This window comes from Entelurus aequoreus, linkage group LG18, assembly GCF_033978785.1.
Source record: "Entelurus aequoreus isolate RoL-2023_Sb linkage group LG18, RoL_Eaeq_v1.1, whole genome shotgun sequence".
Lineage (NCBI taxonomy): Eukaryota > Metazoa > Chordata > Actinopteri > Syngnathiformes > Syngnathidae > Entelurus > Entelurus aequoreus.
In genome coordinates, this window is record NC_084748.1 from 42,024,525 (window position 1) to 42,044,430 (window position 19,906).

Below are 19,906 nucleotides of genomic sequence, written 5' to 3' on the forward strand. Positions count from 1 at the left end.
TGACGGCATACTCACTGATTTCCTCTTCTGGGCTGTCTCTCCACAGGAACCTGTGCAGATGCATCTCTCGCTCTTCCAACCAGACAGAGTTATACATCTTTCTGATGTCGCCCAGAGCTGCGTTCACTCCTTCTCTGAATCGGAGCAGGACAGCTCTGATGGGGTTGAGAACATCTGGTCCTTTTAGGAGAAGATCATTCATGCTCACTCCGTTGTATTTTTGGCTGCTGTTCCAGACAATACGAACTGGTGTAGTCACTGAATGGGGATTTGGCGCCACCAAGTGGCTGACATACCAAACTGGTCCTTTCCACTTCTCCATGACTTCATTGGTGAGTTTTATGGCTGCGCCTCTTTGGACCATTTCATGGATCTGGGTGGAATATGCAACTTTCCAGTCTGGGTCTTTGCTCAGTTGCTTTTCCATTCTCAAGAAGCAAGCTTGGACTGCTCTTTTGTTGTTGGGGAGAGAGGCTGGATTTTCAGTCCAGGGATATTTGGCATCCCAGTGTGGAGTTGAGGAGTGAGAGTCCTCCATCTTGTAGGTGAGTCCTCCTTTAATGATCTCAAACTCCCTCTCCTCCGCCAGGGTCATGTCCTTTCCTCCTGGAGGACAGTTTCCACACCGGCAGCTTCCACATTTCGGCTCACATGCAGCTCCGATGCTGTCCCAGTGCCACCAATCAAGAAATTCACGGTTACTGGCAGATGTAGTTGCGTGGGCCACATCGTCCTGCTGTAGCCGGCCTGGCTCAGACGCTGGGACTGTGATCTCTTGGTATCGGACAGCAGCGGTTCTCATGGAGCGGGCAAAGTGGGTTCTTGACTCATATGCTGCCACCTCCACTTCTTCGAGCAAGTCAGGGTGTGCTCCACCGACTGTTTTGCCCAGGGGGCTCTCCCATAGGACAAGGTCACCGATGACTTTTAGTCTTTGGGGTGCGAGTCGTCCCTCGCGATGGCTTATGAGGAGCTCGACTACCTCTGGTCTTTCTAACTCCTCAAGCTGGACATCTGGGAAGAAGCTTTTCAACTTTTCGGGTTCAGTTGCTTGATGGACCTTTGCAATTTGCTCCAGGCCATAGCAGACCAGTTGATGTGCTCGCTCAGTCCCCTTGGGAGTCTTGACTCGGACCTTCAGGAGGTACCTTTTCGTCCTGACTTTCATTGTCATGCCTCCAACTCCATGTACGACCAGCGCTATGTCTTCACTTCTCAGGCCAAGTCTTTCGGCAGCTTTGTGAGTGATGTAATTTGTGTCGGATGCCAGGTCTATAAGTGTGCCAATCTTCTGACCTGCGTTAGCTGTGACCATCATCAACATCATCATCACTGGTAACTCAGCCAGCCCAGTTTCCTTCAGCAGTTCAGACTGGCCCGCTGATTTGAGAGTCATTGAGGCTCGGTTTGAGAATGCCTTTCTGCCCTTCTCTGCCAGTTCTGGGGCAAGTTGTGACAAGAAGGCCTCCTGTTCCTCAGTGAATTTACCTTTTCCTTCTTTTCCTCCTTTTGCACCTTTGCTTCCTTCTCTTCTGGCCTCTGCTGTTGGGCATAGGAAGTAGTGGTGGTCAGGTGTGCCGCTTGCCCTTTTGCAGTCTTGGTTTCCGCATAGGAAGGTGTCTCTGCAGTAGCCACCTGCGTCGTGATACCCAAGACACTTCCTGCACGCTCCCAGCTTCTTCAGGGCCATTTTCTTCTCATGTAGCTTCAAACCTTTAAACTTCTTGCAAAAGTAGATCTTGTTGGTGTGCCCACCACCACCACAAATGCCACAGACCTCGTCACCATCTTTACTCGTAGCCCTGGTAGATGCAAACTTTCTTTCTGGCTTCTTCCTGTCTGCTTCTTCCGCTTTGTCCACCAGCTTTAGTTGCTCGAGTCGTTCCAGTATTTCCTCCTGGCTCTTTAGGAACTTTAGGAGCATATCAAAATGGTTGTCTGGGGTTACACGGTTGGTGGGCTCAACCATATACATCAGCCAGTCTCTTTTTATGAAATCTGGTAACTTGCTTTCAATCGACCTGATGACGAGGGGGTTTCTGATGGCTCCAGAGTTTCCTAGCTCCGTCAGGTCAGCCAGGGCCTTCTCCACAGCTTGTATTAGGTCAATGACCTTCCTGGGCTGGTTCCCCTTGACTTGTGCCATCTTGTCCAGCGCTTCCAAGATTTCGACTGTGATCGTTGATTTGTTGCCGTACCTGTTTTCGAGGACCCTGAAGATATCTGTTGCTGTGGTGTAGGTGGACAGTCTTAGTTCCTTGGCAATGGAATCACTGACGCTCTCCAACAGCTGGATCTTCTTTACCTCTGGTGATCCAGTCGGCTCCCCTTGTTTCTGGAGGCTCTCCCAATCCTTCTTCCACCTGTGAAAGTCTATTTTGCTCCCATGGAAGACTGGTAGGGATGTAGGCTTTATCCTCACAATGGGATGTGTTGGTTGGCCAGGTCGTCCTCCTGCACCTTGATCAGCCAGCCTCCTGGATGTGGCGAATTCAGCTTTCCTCAACTTGAGCCTGTAGTGAGCTGCTTTCACTTGTGTTAGTTTGCCATCCATCTCGTCCTTTAAGTGCTGAGGGATCCATTTCTCCCAATGGGCCATGGTATGGATGGTAACACTCACCGTCTCATTCAGCAGGGTGAGGTAAACGTCATAGCCTTCCACGTTGTTGCTTTCAACTGCTACATTTTCAGCCCTTTGAATGGCGTCCTCTGCCTCGGAAATCGCTGCCTTCAGCTCAGTCTTCCCGTATCTTCCCCACAGGTTGGTCTGGACAATGTCCTTGATTTCTGCCATCTTATCTTCGGCATCTTTTATAGTTGCTCGGATGTCATCCTCCTGCTGTTTCTCGAGCTCCCCATCTGGGTCATCCTTCTTGACGTCAGCCTCCAGGCCAATCTTGAAGTCCTCGTTGGCATCCAGCAGTGATGTGAAACGGTCGGCAAACTTGGCAAACTCCTCTTTTAGTTCGGATTGCAGCATGGTGCCTGCTCCTCTGGAGATCAGGTTGGCCACTCTGGTCAGGTTCCTCTTGGCTGTTGTCCTCTCCTGCTTGAGGATCACGGCAGTCTTCCCCAATACCTCTTCGGCCATCTTTATCCCGTTTTCTCCGGCGTCCACAGCTCCCCTGGGTCTTGAGGCCTTTGATCTTCACTGTCCAGGGCTGGTCCGTGGTTAACAACTGTCAAGGGGACTGAGCGAGCACATCAACTGGTCTGCTATGGCCTGGAGCAAATTGCAAAGGTCCATCAAGCAACTGAACCCGAAAAGTTGAAAAGCTTCTTCCCAGATGTCCAGCTTGAGGAGTTAGAAAGACCAGAGAGGACAGTACAAGCTGGCCAGAGTAGTCAGAGCCAATACGGACAGCAAAGGCATCGTAAGAGACGTGCTTGTGAGGACCTTTCCCAGCTATCCTGTCCCCATCAAGAAGACAAGCGACAAAGAAAAACCGACCACGAAAACCAAGAGGCTCAGACATCAAATCCCAGCAACAATCCTGCATAGGGATGTCAGACGCCTCATCATTCTAATTCCCATTGAAGAACAAAGGAAAGAAGGACCTGTGTGACCCCATTGGGTTTTGAAAACCATGAGGGCCAAGTGGGAGGTGTGGCGTTGAAACTCAGTGTGAATGAAGTGTCCCTGCCCTGGAAGTAAGGAGCTGTCTCCTCCTTAATCTTACTCCTTGGTGAAGTACCAGAAAGAACTACATTTCCCAGAACACCAAGGTCAAGATGGCCACAAATTGGCTGATTCAAGGCAGCTGTTAAGGAATGGTGGTGCTGTCTCATTTCATGCAAGCAAGCAGAGCGGCAAGACGCAAAAATCTACAAGATCCATCTTTAAAAGACTTCCAACACACCAATGGTCGGTGAATATACCCACTTTGCAATATGCTGAAATGCTTATTTGTTAAAACTCACCTTGACATGTTGGTTTACTTACCTGTCTTAAATTGTTTTTAGTTTGAACCACAGCAAATTTACTCCAACCTTGAGCATTGATTGCATCTGGGTATTTTCTTACTGTTTGATAATTAAAAAGCTTGAGTTAATTGAATTGTTAAATAAGCTCAATTTAAAGGGATAAAAAGTCAAAGATTATGGTTCAAAGTTAAAAGTAATAAAGATAAAAGCAAAGTTGAAGGATAAAAATGTTAAAACTTTTGCTTAAAGTTAAGCTAATTATACTTACCTTTATACTTACCTTACTAATTAAGCTACCTTATTAATTAAGCTAATTATACTTACCTTTTACTTACCTTTACTCCGTTTGGTGGATTTACTCAGTTCCATCATGGTAATGAATTTACATGATTGATTACTTAATTGCATGATTAGTTAAATGATTAATTGAGTGAACGATTAAGTAATTAAATGATTGATTGATTAAATTAAATGATCAATTAATTTTGACTTCTTTAAAGTGACTAAAACTACTTTTCTGATTTACTTGTTTCATTTTACTGAAACTGGTTAATTTGACAGTGCATTCACATGCATTTAATCTAAGTGTCTAGAGTCCTTTTGAAAAGTAATGTTAGATAATTTAAAAGTTTGAACAATGGTATTTAAAAGTTTGCAAATTTAACTTTAAAAATAATACCTGTTTGAGTCAGTTGAATTTGAACCTTTTTGTAAATACCTGTACATATATTGTTTTTCCATTGTTAACACTTGTTTCTTTGTGTTCGAAGGTTAACAACCTGATTGAATGAAGATCAACAGAAAAAAACCCAACAAAGCCAAAAAGTTGGATAAATAAAGTTGATCAATTGGAAATCCGAGTTGTCCTGGTGTCCTTTACGGAGTCAATAAGTGGAACTTGTTTCAATGTCTTGCGGCTACCGGGATCGGTGTCCGCGAACCTGGCCACGTATTAAAACTCTGTATCGGATCAATGCAGACATTTACATTATGTTGTACATGGAATTAAAAAAATTATTTGGTGTTATTTGGGCAAATAACTGCCCATATCTCTTCAGTGTCTTCTATTAGCAGCATCATTCCGAAACAAAACGCCAGATAATATGTCTTACCTTATACACACACCACAAGAATACTCGTATGTTTAATGCGCCGACAATCCACGAAGCGGAGCGGCTTCATAGCTTACCAAAGTTGTACTAAAACATTTTGACATTTTTAGATTAAATTTGTTGGTTTTCTGACATGGACTTGTTTCATCCGCATTGTCCACACATTTAAGTCAGGACTTTGGGAAGGCCCTTCTAAAACCTTAATTCTAGCCTGATTTAGCCATTCCTTTACCACTTTTGACGTGTATTTGGGGTCATTGTCCTGTTGGAACACCCAACTGCGCCCAAGACCCAACCTCCGGATGTACGGAATCGTTTCGATTCCGTACATTAGGCGAGTTTTGAGGGGGAATAAAGTATTTTAAGTGCGCGTAATACGGTATTTAATGTTTGGTTGTGACATCGATGCGACCATTGAATTTCGGTCGTTTCCCAACCAACAACGTTGATCCAACGTTAGATATCAATGTTGTCTCAATTTACGAATACAACAATTTTAAAACCATTTTTTCGAAGTCAGTTTGACAAGACAAGACGTGTACGTAGAATTGACATTGTTTCAATGTCTTGCGGCTACCGGGATCGGTGTCCGCCAACCTGGCCACGTATTAAAACTCTGTATCAGATCAATGCAGACATTTACATTATGTTGTACTTGGAATTCAAAAAAATATTTGGTGTTATTTGGGCAAATAACTGCCCATGTCTCTTCAGTGTCTTCTATTAGCAGCATCATTCCGAAACAAAACGCCAGATAATATGTCTTACCTTATACACACACCACAAGAGTACTCGTATGTTTAATGCGCCGACAATCCACCGAGCGGAGCGGCTTCATAGCTTACCAAAGTCGTACTAAAACATTTTGATGGATTTTTTAGATTAAATTTGTTGGTTTTCTGACATGGACTTGTTTCATCAGCATTGTCCACACTTTTAAGTCTGGACTTTGGGAAGGCTGTCCTAAAACCTTAATTCTAGCCTGATTTAGCCATTCCTTTACCACTTTTGACGTGTCTTTGGGCTCATTGTCCTGTTGGAACACCCAACTGCGCCCAAGACCCAACCTCCGGGCTGATGATTTTAGCTTGTCCTGAAGAATTTGGAGGTAATCCTCCTTTTTCATTGTCCCATTTACTCTCTGTAAAGCACCAGTTCCATTGGCAACAAAACAGGCCCAGAGTATAATACTACCACCACCATGCTTGACGGTAGGTGTGGTGTTCCTGGGATTAAAGGCCTCACCTTTTCTCCTCCAAACATATTGCTGGGTATTGTGGCCAAACAGCTCAATTTTTGTTTCATCTGACATCACATGGACAAAGATAAGACCTTCTGGAGGAAAGTTGTGTGGTCAGATGAAACAAAAATTGAGCTTTTTGGCCACAATACTCAAGACAGCCATGACATTATGTTCTTTACAAGTGTATGTAAACGTTTGACCACGACAGTATGTACAAACAACGTTGTTTCAATGTCTTGCGGCTACTGGGATCGGTGTCCGCCAACCTGGCCATGTATTAAAACTCTGTATCGGATCAATGCAGACATTTACATTATGTTGTACATGGAATTAAAAAAATTATTTGGTGTTATTTGGGCAAATAACTGCCCATGTCTCTTCAGTGTCTTCTATTAGCAACATAATTCCTGTCAAGGCTGAAGGTTTGATTTGCAATTCAAACTTGCATTTGACTTCCAGCATGATCAATATGCAAGAATAATATTGCGAAACAAAACGCCAGATAATATGTCTTACTAAGTCGTACTAAAACATTTTGATAGATTTTTGAGCGCCGTGTGTAATGTTCTATATTTTCAGTGGAACATATAAAATGTTGGTGTTGTTTACTTGAGTCATTTTGCGGTCTACACATATATCTTATGTTTGACTGCCATCTACTGGTCACACTTATCATTACACCATGTGCCAAATAAAATCGTTTCGATTCCGTACATTAGGCGCACCGGGTTATGTCAAGTTTTGAGGGGGAATAAAGTATTTTAAGGGCGCCTTATAGTCCGGAAAATACGGTATTTAATGTTTGGTTGTGACATCGATTCGACCATTGAATTTCGGTCGTTTCCCAACCAACAACGTTGATCCAACGTTAGATATCAATGTTGTCTCAATTTACGAATACAACAATTTTAAAACCATTTTTTCGAAGTCAGTTTGACAAGACAAGACGTGTACGTAGAATTGACATTGTTTCAATGTCTTGCGGCTACCGGGATCGGTGTCCGCGAACCTGGCCACGTATTAAAACTCTGTATCAGATCAATGCAGACATTTACATTATGTTGTACTTGGAATTCAAAAAAATATTTGGTGTTATTTGGGCAAATAACTGCCCATGTCTCTTCAGTGTCTTCTATTAGCAGCATCATTCCGAAACAAAACGCCAGATAATATGTCTTACCTTATACACACACCACAAGAATACTCGTATGTTTAATGCGCCGACAATCCACAAAGCGGAGCGGCTTCATAGCTCACCAAAGTCGTACTAAAACATTTTGATGGATTTTTTATTTGTTGGTTTTCTGACATGGACTTGTTTCTTCAGCATTGTCCACACATTTAAGTCAGGACTTTGGGAAGGCCCTTCTAAAACCTTAATTCTAGCCTGATTTAGCCATTCCTTTACCACTTTTGACGTGTCTTTGGGCTCATTGTCCTGTTGGAACACCCAACTGCGCCCAAGACCCAACCTCCGGGCTGATGATTTTAGCTTGTCCTGAAGAATTTGGAGGTAATCCTCCTTTTTCATTGTCCCATTTACTCTCTGTAAAGCACCAGTTCCATTGGCAACAAAACAGGCCCAGAGTATAATACTACCACCACCATGCTTGACGGTAGGTGTGGTGTTCCTGGGATTAAAGGCCTCACCTTTTCTCCTCCAAACATATTGCTGGGTATTGTGGCCAAACAGCTCAATTTTTGTTTCATCTGACATCACATGGACAAAGATAAGACCTTCTGGAGGAAAGTTGTGTGGTCAGATGAAACAAAAATTGAGCTTTTTGGCCACAATACTCAAGACAGCCATGACATTATGTTCTTTACAAGTGTATGTAAACGTTTGACCACGACAGTATGTACAAACAACGTTGTTTCAATGTCTTGCGGCTACTGGGATCGGTGTCCGCCAACCTGGCCATGTATTAAAACTCTGTATCGGATCAATGCAGACATTTACATTATGTTGTACATGGAATTAAAAAAATTATTTGGTGTTATTTGGGCAAATAACTGCCCATGTCTCTTCAGTGTCTTCTATTAGCAACATAATTCCTGTCAAGGCTGAAGGTTTGATTTGCAATTCAAACTTGCATTTGACTTCCAGCATGATCAATATGCAAGAATAATATTGCGAAACAAAACGCCAGATAATATGTCTTACTAAGTCGTACTAAAACATTTTGATAGATTTTTGAGCGCCGTGTGTAATGTTCTATATTTTCAGTGGAACATATAAAATGTTGGTGTTGTTTACTTGAGTCATTTTGCGGTCTACACATATATCTTATGTTTGACTGCCATCTACTGGTCACACTTATCATTACACCATGTGCCAAATAAAATCGTTTCGATTCCGTACATTAGGCGCACCGGGTTATGTCAAGTTTTGAGGGGGAATAAAGTATTTTAAGGGCGCCTTATAGTCCGGAAAATACGGTATTTAATGTTTGGTTGTGACATCGATTCGACCATTGAATTTCGGTCGTTTCCCAACCAACAACGTTGATCCAACGTTAGATATCAATGTTGTCTCAATTTACGAATACAACAATTTTAAAACCATTTTTTCGAAGTCAGTTTGACAAGACAAGACGTGTACGTAGAATTGACATTGTTTCAATGTCTTGCGGCTACCGGGATCGGTGTCCGCGAACCTGGCCACGTATTAAAACTCTGTATCAGATCAATGCAGACATTTACATTATGTTGTACTTGGAATTCAAAAAAATATTTGGTGTTATTTGGGCAAATAACTGCCCATGTCTCTTCAGTGTCTTCTATTAGCAGCATCATTCCGAAACAAAACGCCAGATAATATGTCTTACCTTATACACACACCACAAGAATACTCGTATGTTTAATGCGCCGACAATCCACAAAGCGGAGCGGCTTCATAGCTCACCAAAGTCGTACTAAAACATTTTGATGGATTTTTTATTTGTTGGTTTTCTGACATGGACTTGTTTCTTCAGCATTGTCCACACATTTAAGTCAGGACTTTGGGAAGGCCCTTCTAAAACCTTAATTCTAGCCTGATTTAGCCATTCCTTTACCACTTTTGACGTGTATTTGGGGCCATTGTCCTGTTGGAACACCCAACTGCGCCCAAGACCCAACCTCCGGATGTACGGAATCGAAACGATTCCGTACATTAGGCGAGTTTTGAGGGGGAATAAAGTATTTTAAGTGCGCCTAATACGGTATTTAATGTTTGGTTGTGACATCGATTTGACCATTGAATTTCGGTCGTTTCCCAACCAACAACGTTGATCCAACGTTAGATATCAATGTTGTCTCTATTTACGAATACAACAATTTTAAAACCATTTTTTCGAAATCAGTTTGACAAGACGTGTACGTAGAATCGACATTGTTTCAATGTCTTGCGGCTACTGGGATTAATACAACGTATTAAAACTCTATCAGATCGATGCAGACATTTACATTATGTTGTAAATTGGAATTCAAAAAAATATTTGGGGTTATTTGGGCAAATAACTGCTCTTCAGTGTCTTCTATTAGCAGCATAATCCCTGTCAAGGCTGGAGGTTTGATTTGCAATTCAAACTTGCACTAGACTTCCAGCATGGTCAACATGCAAGAATAATATTTAGAGTTATTAAGAAAGACTGTCCTGGTGACAGCTGAAGGACACAACATGGTGTTGAAGACCCACTTTTCCCAGTGTTTGCGTCACAAGCAGCTGGACTACAAGAAAAACGTTAGCCGTTAAAAAAAAAAATTGAAATAAATGTCATGTACTCACGTAGTGTTTGGACGGACTGCGCCTCTTCTCCACGTCCACCACTTTGACGTCCAGCACGGTCCGGACCTGCATCTTCACCCGGCACAGGCTATGCATGGGAGAGAGGAGAAGGAGGACACACACAAGCGGAAATCACGCCGAATAAACGGCAGCATTCATCGCCCCAACGAGGGAAGACGTCAGCTCGCTGTCGTCCAAAAAGTGAAGCGAGTTCCTTTGTGTCTGCGGGGGAGCGTCCGCATACCTGGACGTCACAGTCAGGTATTTTTTTTTAATTCTTATTTTTTTTGTTACCATCAATCCAGCGCCGAACGCGTCCTGTAATCCATCAAAGATTTTAGTGGGCTTTTTTTCTTTCGACTTGGACCTGACGACGTATCACTCCGTTCGTTTCCTCGATGCAAGAAATCTCCACGGTAACTTCCTTTTTCCTGGGTTTTTACGTAGGGAGTTCCGTAAATATATATTAAAAAAAAAAAAGACGATAGGTTTCCCGAGGTAGAGCAGTTTCTGGGAGGAACACTGAGTCATGAGCTGCTTTCTGGCCGGAGACATGAGCAGCTGCGAGCGTGGCCACAGATGTTCCAGCACCCACCAATCAGGAGGCAGCGTGGAGGCGGCCCGTAAGTGACTCGATGCTGCCCCCTGGTGGACACTGAGAGCACACGTACGTTTGCCTTCAAAGCCGAGCAGGCTAACGTTAGCGTGCTAACATTACAGTGCTAACTTTTGAACTTTTACACTTTTTCCTCGAATTCCCCCAGCCATACACCTCATATAACTTGGTATGTGACACAAGCTAAAGGTTTAACTCTTATCTTACTGACAGGATGCAGTGTGTCTCCCATAACAATGTGACCTCGGACTATGTCAAGGTAACGTGCGGAGTCCCCCAGGGTTCGGTTCTTGGCCCTGCACTCTTTAGTATTTACATGCTGCCGCTAGGTGACATCATACGCAAATACGGTGTTAGCTTTCACTGTTATGCTGATGACACCCAACTCTACATGCCCCTAAAGCTGACCAACACGCCGGATTGTAGTCAGCTGGAGGCGTGTCTTAATGAAATTAAACAATGGATGTCCGCTAACTTTTTGCAACTCAAGGCTAAGAAAACAGAAATGCTGATTATCGGTCCTGCTAGACACAGACATCTATTTAATAATACCACCTTAACATTTGACAACCAAACAATTACACAAGGCGACTCGGTAAAGAATCTGGGTATTATCTTCGACCCAACTCTCTCGTTTGAGTCACACATTAAGAGTGTTACTAAAACGGCCTTCTTTCATCTCCGTAATATCGCTAAAATTCGGTCCATCTTGTCCACAAGCGATGCTGAGATCATTATCCACGCGTTCGTTACGTCTCGTCTCGATTACTGTAACATATTATTTTCGGGCCTCCCTATGTCTAGCATTAAAAGATTACAGTTGGTACAAAATGCAGCTGCTAGACTTTTGACAAAAACAAGAAAGTTTGATCATATTACGCCTATACTGGCTCACTTGCACTGGCTTCATGTGCACTTAAGATGTGACTTTAAGGTTTTACTACTTACGTATAAAATACTACACGGTTTAGCTCCAGCCTATCTCGCCGATTGTATTGTACCATATGTCCGGACAAGAAATCTGCGTTCAAAGAACTCCGGTTTATTAGTGATTCCCAGAGCCCAAAAAAAAGTCTGCGGGCTATAGAGCGTTTTCTGTTCGGGCTCCAGTACTATGGAATGCCCTCCCGGTAAAAGTTAGAGATGCTACCTCAGTAGAAGCATTTAAGTTCCATCTTAAAACTCATTTGTATACTCTAGCCTTTAAATAGACCCCCTTTTTAGACCAGTTGATCTGGCGTTTCTTTTCCTCTCTCCTCTGCTCCCCTCTTCCTTGGAGGGGGGGTTGCACAGGTCCGGTGGCCATGGATGAAGTGCTTGCTGTCCAGAGTCGGGACCCCGGGTGGACCGCTAGCCTGTGCATCGGTTGGGGACATCTCTGAGCTGCTGACCCGTCTCCACTCGGGACGGTTTCCTGCTGGCCCCACTATGGACTGGACTCCCGCTGATGTGTTGGATCCACTGTGGACTGGACTTTCACAATATTATGTCAGACCCACTCGACATCCATTGCTTTCGGTCTCTCCTAGAGGGGGGGTTACCCACATATGCGGTCCTCTCCAAGGTTTCTCATAGTCATTCACATCGACGTCCCACTGGGGTGAGTTTTTCCTTGCCCGTATGTGGGCTCTGTACCGAGGATGTCGTTGTGGCTTGTGCAGCCCTTTGAGACACTTGTGATTTAGGGCTATATAAATAAACATTGATTGATGATTGATTGATTGACAAGCTAAATATTATAATGCTTACGTTAGCACGGTAATGTTAGCATGCTAGCGAGCTAACTTGTTCATATTAGTATGCTAGCCTGCTAACATTAGCATGGCAACAGTTAAAGGCCTACTGAAAGCCACTACTACCGACCACGCAGTCTGATAGTTTATATATCAATGATGAAATCTTAACATTGCAACACATGCCAATACGGCCGGGTTAACTTATAGGCGAGGGCGGACCAACGTCACTTCCGCCTACCAATCCCCTAGCAACCGGTCGCCATATTGAATTCGTTGAAAACAAATCAGCTCACAGCGAACACAGCATTGACAGAAAAAGCATTTAACGAGGTTTCACTGCATTTTAAACTGTTCTAAATGGCGTATGATTATGTAAATAGTCTTTCCAGTGAGGCTAGGTTAAGATACGAGTTAAAATGTTCTGTCCATCCATCCATCCATCCATCCATCCATCCATCCATCTTCTTCCGCTTAGCCGAGGTCGGGTCGCGGGGGCATCAGCCTAAGCAGGGAAGCCCAGACTTCCCTCTCCCCAGCCACTTCGTCTAGCTCTTCCCGGGGGATCCCGAGGCGTTCCCAGGCCAGCCGGGAGACATAATCTTCCCAACGTGTCCTGGGTCTTCCCCGTGGCCTCCTACCGGTCGGACGTGCCCTAAACACCTCCCTAGGGAGGCGTTCGGGTGGCATCCTGACCAGATGCCCGAACCACCTCATCTGGCTCCTCTCGATGTGGAGGAGCAGTGGCTTTACTTTGAGCTCCCCCCGGATGACAGAGCTTCTCACCCTATCTCTAAGGGAGAGACCCGCCACCCGGTGGAGGAAACTCATTTCGGCCGCTTGTACCCGTGATCTTGTCCTTTCGGTCATAACCCAAAGCTCATGACCATAGGTAAGGATGGGAACGTAGATCGACCGGTAAATTGAGAGCTTTGCCTTGCGGCTCAGCTCCTTCTTCACCACAACAGACCGATACAGCGTCCACATTACTGAAGACGCCGCACCGATCCGCCTGTCGATCTCACGATCCACTCTTCTCTCACTCGTGAACAAGACTCCGAGGTACTTGAACTCCTCCACTTGGGGCAAGATCTCCTTCCCAACCCGGAGATGGCACTCCACCCTTTTCCGGGCGAGAACCATGGACTCGGACTTGGAGGTGTTGATTCTCATCCCAGTCGCTTCACACTCGGCTGCGAACCGATCCAGTGAGAGCTGAAGATCCTGGCCAGATGAAGCCATCAGGACCACATCATCTGCAAAAAGCAGAGACCTAATCCTGCAGCCACCAAACCGGATCCCCTCAACGCCTTGACTGCGCCTAGAAATTCTGTCCATAAAAGTTATGAACAGAATCGGTGACAAAGGGCAGCCTTGGCGGAGTCCAACCCTCACTGGAAACGTGTCCGGAAAATGTTCTGTAGTTGATTAAATAGCAACATGAAAATTATAGGGTTTATTGGTTTTTAAAAACCCAACTGTTAAGTGCAAATTTAAACGAAACCGGTTTTCGAAAATAGCCTATACAGGCTATAGACTATATAGTATATACCGCATGTTATTTTTGTACAACAACAACTTCAGCTGTCGAACGTTATAAGGTACAAATTCAACAAGTACAACATTAGCACGGACGGTATAGCCAAGTTGTGGTTAAGAAGGTGGATTTTTGTTCCTTATATTTACCAGAAACGAAGTGATCCGAACACACGACCAGTGAGAACCGCCCTCGTTTTCCCGGTGTAGAGCTGCGAGCCATTTGTCTCGTCTCTGTGGGCTTTTATCACGCTTTGGCAGAACAAAATACGACCTTTGTTTTCCCTGTTTCCAGTTGTGGTTAGCACAACCAAAAACAACACAGTTTTTCGGCATTTTGGAGGCAGAATGACGGGTTTAATCAGCGTAGGTCGACAGGTTAAAGAGTAATGGCGACGGTTTGTTTTCAACGCCAGTCAGGTTGCTATGGCTCGAAGAACCCGTATGTAGCTCAGTTGCCCGGATGTCGGCCCTGCCCTATAAAGTGCAATTTTAAATTTCCCGGGAAATATCCGGCTGAAAACGTCTCGGTATGATGACGTTTGCGCGTGACGTCACGGATTGTAGCAGACATTTTGGAACAGCACGGTGGCCAGCTTAAGTCGTCTGTTTTCATCGCAAAATTCCACAGTATTCTGGACATCTGTGTTGGTGAATCTTTTGCAATTTGTTTAATGAACAATGAAGACAGCAAAGAAGAAAGCTGTAGGTGGGATCAGAGTATTAGCGGCCGGCTGCAGCAACACAACCAGGAGGACGGCCGGGGTGTCGTCGAAAGCCACAACGCCGTCCACCGCCGCGCCGGTGTCCTCACCGGTGTCTGGGATGACTTCCTCCGTCTCCAGGCCACCGACCGCACCGATGATCGTATTGAAGTCCTCCGTCGCGCTGTCGATCGCTGGAACGCAGGTGAGCACGGGTGGTGATGAGCAGATGAGGGCTGGCATAGGTGGAGAGCTAATGTTTTTAGCATAGCTCTGTCGAGGTTCCATAGCTAAGTTAGCTTCAATGGCGTCGTTAGCAACAGCATTGCTAAGCTTCGCCAGGCGGGACAGCATTAACCGTGTGGTTACAGGTCCATGGTTTAGTTCAGTGTCTCCTGATAGTAGAAGTAATAGTAGTATTGTTGATCTTCGGTCTATCCTTCCAGTCAGGGGCATGTTTCTTCTGTTTCTATCCGGAGTTAAGCACGATGCTATCACGTTAGCTCCGAAGCTAAAGTGTTTCGCCGATGTATTGTCTTGGAGATAAAAGTCACTGTGAATGTCCATTTCGCGTTCTCGACTCTCATTTTCAAGAGGATATAGTATCCGAGGTGGTTTAAAATACAAATCCGGGATCCACAATAGAAAAAGGATATATTGTGAAATCCAATGAGCCCTTTTACCTAAGTTACGGTCAGAGCGAAAAAAGATACATCCTGCACTGCACTCTAGTCCTTCACTCTCACTTTCCTCATCCACAAATCTTTCATCCTCGCTCAAATTAATGGGGTAATCGTCGCTTTCTCGGTCCGAATCGCTCTCGCTGCTGGTGGGAATGATTGTAAACAATGTGCAGATGTGAGGAGCTCCGCAACCTGTGATGTCACGCTACTTCCGGTACAGGCAAGACTTTTTTATCAGCGACCAAAAGTTGCGAACTTTATCGTCGATTTTCTCTACTAAATCCTTTCAGCAAAAATATGGCAATATCGCAAAATGATCAAGTATGACACATAGAATGGACCTGCTATCCCCGTTTAAATAAGAAAATTTCATTTCAGTAGGCCTTTAACAAGTGTCACATGAAGTTATACGAGTCTAGGGTAAACGGTAGTAAAATTAGCTCATAAAGCTAGCACTTTAATGTTAACCCGGTGCGCCTAATGTACGGAATAATTCTGGTTTTGCTTACCGACCTCGAAGCTAATTTATTTGGTACATAGTGTAATGATAAGTGTGACCGGTAGATGGCAGTCAAACGTAAGAGATATACGTGTAGACTGCAATATGATGGCAGTAACACATAAGAGATACATGTAGACTGCAATATGACTCAAGTAAACAACACCAGCATTTTATATGTTCCATTGAGAATATAGAACATTACACACGGCGCTCAAAAATCCATCAAAATGTTTTAGTACGACTTTGGTAAGCTATGAAGCCACACCGCTTGATGGATTGCACTGTGCTTCAACATACGAGTATTATGGTGTGTGTATAAGGTAAGACATATCTGGCATTTTGTTTCGCAATATTAGGCAAAAGCTACTTTTCTTACCTCATGGTACCTGCTGATCTGTATATGGGATCTGCATAAGTCCTGAAAAATTACACGTGTCCGCCTTTGTAGTCCGTACCGACACCGTAGTCGATAAGCTTCTTCTTGTTATGGGACATTCATCCTCCTCTGTTGCCATTTCTAATATAAAGTAGTGTAAAGTTCTTACTTATATCTGTCAGTAAACTCGCCATGAAAGCGCTAAAACATACCGGTGTAGTGAGTTTACATTATTCACCCAAGGAACTTTAGTTATTAGAGTTCCGGTCGGACGGTTTTTCACGGGACACATTTTCGGCGTTGTTATCGCGCCACGGATAAGGAGATGCTGCTCCGTTATTGTTTGACGTAAAGTCTGAATGTCATTAGGTGAGCCACGTAAATAAGACCGCCCACAAAACGGCGCATCCGGAAGAGACTGTCAGAAAGCGGCTCAAAGATGATCTGTAAAACAACATCTATGCAACATTTTGACCAAAGAACCACCAATACATGTTGTGTAGACCACAAGGAAGTGTTTTTATCCATCCATCCATTTTCTACCGCTTGTCCCTTTCAGGGTCGCGGAAGGCGGGGTACATCCTGGAAAAGTCTTTTTAAATTTAGAAAATATATATATTATTATTATTATTATTATTATATGACCCCTTTAATGCGCCCTATAATCCTGTGCACATTATATATGAAAAAAGATCGAAAATAAATCATTCATCGGCAGTGCACACGTTGGGTGAGAGACAAAATAATAGTTTCATTTTCCCACCTGAAAAACATTGCCAAAATCAGAGTAATATTTTCTTATTTAGACTTAGAAAGACAGCTTAGTGGCCACATGAGTGGACAGCTCCTTTTAGCTCTTATTTCCAAAATTGCGTACCTTACTGAATTGGGGTCTTATGGCCGCTTATGTGGACACTTATACTGCCATCTGGTGGTGTCAGAAGAGTAAAACATACAATGGAATTTGGAGGGGAAAAAAAGTGTAAAAATAAGAATTAGCATGTCACTAAACATGAAGTACACGTTTGTGTACTTATGGACTAAGTACATCATATCAAAAGATGATTCTTAGTTTTTATTCTAATTAGGCTCCAATAAGCCCAAATAGCAAAGAGAAATAATTAAAAAAAGCATATAAACAAACAGCTTGGGCCTTAAGAGGCTATTGTAATGACTTTCTCACTGGGCTCCCTAAACAAGCTGCAGTACAACCAGAATGCTGCTGCTCAAGCGCTGACTCGAACCAGGAAATACGACCATATATAGTCCAGTGCTTAGGTCACTGCACTAGCTTCCTGTTTCTCAGAGAAAAGACTTTAAAACGGTTCTCATTGTGCCAAAGTACATCGCTGACATGTCGGTTGGTTGGTGTCAGTTTATTCCAAACATGCATACAATACAAATACATTGTAATACAGCACATATTTCCACTTGTTTTACTACAGCATATCCTAAAAAGGAGCAGGAAGAAGCAGATTTGATTTAATCCTACCCTTTATCGTATCGTTGTTGCTCTGGGAGCTTCAATATTTGTCCAGATCCTTGATGTCTTTGACAGCCAGTACTCTTTGCTTGTAGAGCTCCATTCAGTTTGATGTAGATTTTGCAGTTGGCGCTCTTAAGTTCCCTGAATTCTCCTCCGCTTTCTCAAGTCGCGCGCTTTCTTGCCGATATCAGCACTACGTTTTGTGAGGTGCTCGTTCGTGTACACATTTGTATCCTTCAATGTTAGAGTCGTATGAACCATTTTGGCCTTTGAGGGCCTCATGGAGTGGTTCCCTGCTGGTACCCAGATTTAGGACCAAACATGGTGAGACTGTGTTTCGGTTATACGTCCTTAAAATCTGATATAGTCTTCCAGAAGATGTGAGCGTGGCCTTAACGTTGGCAATGTTCAAATCCAGGCTGAAAACACAATTGTGTGTATTTTATCTACACTCTTTGATTTTAACTTGATATATACATGTTTTTTTATGATGATCTGTTAGAATAATTAGGTATGTATTATCACACAACTCTTGTTCTTAAGGGCCGTTGCTATGGTTGTTATCAATTGTGCTGAAATTGTATTTTTCTTTTGTCTGTGCAAAGCTGGCAATCCAAAAGATTGCAAGCCAGTCTGGTATCAGTGTCTGTGTCCAGGAACGGCCTGCTGACTGCCAAAGGCCGAACACCGCCGTGACGCAGACAGAGCAGAGACAAGGCGATATCACGACTGTCAGCACATTTGCATTTTCGTATAATCATATATTGTGTCTAACTGGAGCGGTCGAGAGTACCCCCCTTCCCTCAGCGACAGCTTCAGTGATGTAACCAGGGACCTCCCAAATAAATAGAGGAAGCACGAGGGCTGGACTTTTAGAACGTAGTTTGGATCTGTAACTAGAGTACAGCCTAAAAAACGCGTCTCCTCAATTGAGCAAAATGGAACTCTGTCTCTGCATGATTCCTTGCTTCCCGTCTGTTTAATAGACGGCATCAGTGTTTGAACCTGACAGATCTTTTTTTCTGATTTCAATATTGAATTTTTTCATATCATTTTTGACTTCTTGTAATTTTCTAGAAAAAAATGTAGACTTGCCTCGTGTACGAATAATAAATAAACTGGCCTTGCCTAAAAATGTTTTACATTACCAAAGATAATTAATTAAATAATTAATTAATTTAATTAATTAAATAATACCTACCTACTCAGTGGCCTAGTGGTTAGAGTGTCCGCCCTGAGATCGGTAGGTTGTGAGTTCAAACCCCGGCCGAGTCATACCAAAGACTATAAAAATGGGACCCATTACCTCCCTGCTTGGCACTCAGCATCACGGGTTGGAATTGGGGGTTAAATCACCAAAAATGATTCCCGGGCGCAGCACCGTTGCTGCCCACTGCTCCCCTCACCTCCCAGGGGGTGATCAAGGGGATGGGTCAAATGCAGAGGACACATTTCACCACACCTAGTGTGTGTGTGACAATCATTGGTACTTTAACTTAACTTAATTTTTTGTAACTACATTTTTTTGCATCAAATTATGCTGACAATTTTTTTGAATGAAAATTAAGTTTGTTATAATGCAGTGTTTTGAATTTTGGTCTATACAAATTAAGTGTTTAAAATTAAATTGAGATTTTTTTTTTATGATGTCATGTTTTGACTACCTTAGTTCTGTTTCAGCACCCCTGTTTTGTGTCTCCTTGGTTACCATGGGTGCTGATTGGTTGCAGCTGCCTCTGATTAGTGTATGGCAGGGGTCGGCAACCCAAAATGTTGAAAGAGCCACATTGGACCAAAAATACAAAAACAAATCTGTCTGGAGCCGCAACAAATTAGAAGCCATAATTCAAACAGATAGTGTGTCATGAGATATACATTGAATTAAGATGACTTAAAGGAAACTAAATGAGCTCAAATATAGCTACAAATGAGGCATAATGATGCAATATGTACATATAGCTAGCCTAAATAGCATGTTAGCATCGATTAGCTTGCAGTCATGCAGTGACCAAATATGTCTGATTAGCACTCCACACAAGTCAATAACATCAACAAAACTCACCTTTGTGTATTCACGCACAACGTTAAAAGTTTGGCGGACAAAATGAGACAGAAAAAGAAGTGGCATAAAACACGTCCTAGAAAGTCGGAGAAAGTTATACATTGTAAACAAACTAAGGTGAGTTCAAGGACCGCCAAAATTAGTAGGACAAAACGGCGCT

The 19,906-nt window shown here is 43.4% G+C and overlaps 1 protein-coding gene across 2 annotated transcripts in view; it reads right to left on the reverse strand.

Moving 5' to 3' along the window:
• sh3pxd2aa (SH3 and PX domains 2Aa) overlaps positions 1-10,605 on the reverse strand; it is a 315,840-nt gene extending 305,235 nt beyond the window's left edge. Inside the window, exons 1-2 of one of the 2 annotated variants that reach the window (XM_062027174.1) lie at positions 10,343-10,605; positions 10,049-10,270 (exon numbers count right to left, since the gene is read on the reverse strand). In XM_062027174.1, coding sequence (XP_061883158.1) covers positions 10,049-10,144 — 96 coding nt within the window. In that variant the 5' untranslated portion in view covers positions 10,145-10,270; positions 10,343-10,605. Of the gene's footprint in view, positions 1-10,048 lie in introns of both variants that reach the window. The other variant, XM_062027175.1, reaches the window with a different exon arrangement.
• Between the last annotated feature and the right edge of the window lie 9,301 nt (positions 10,606-19,906).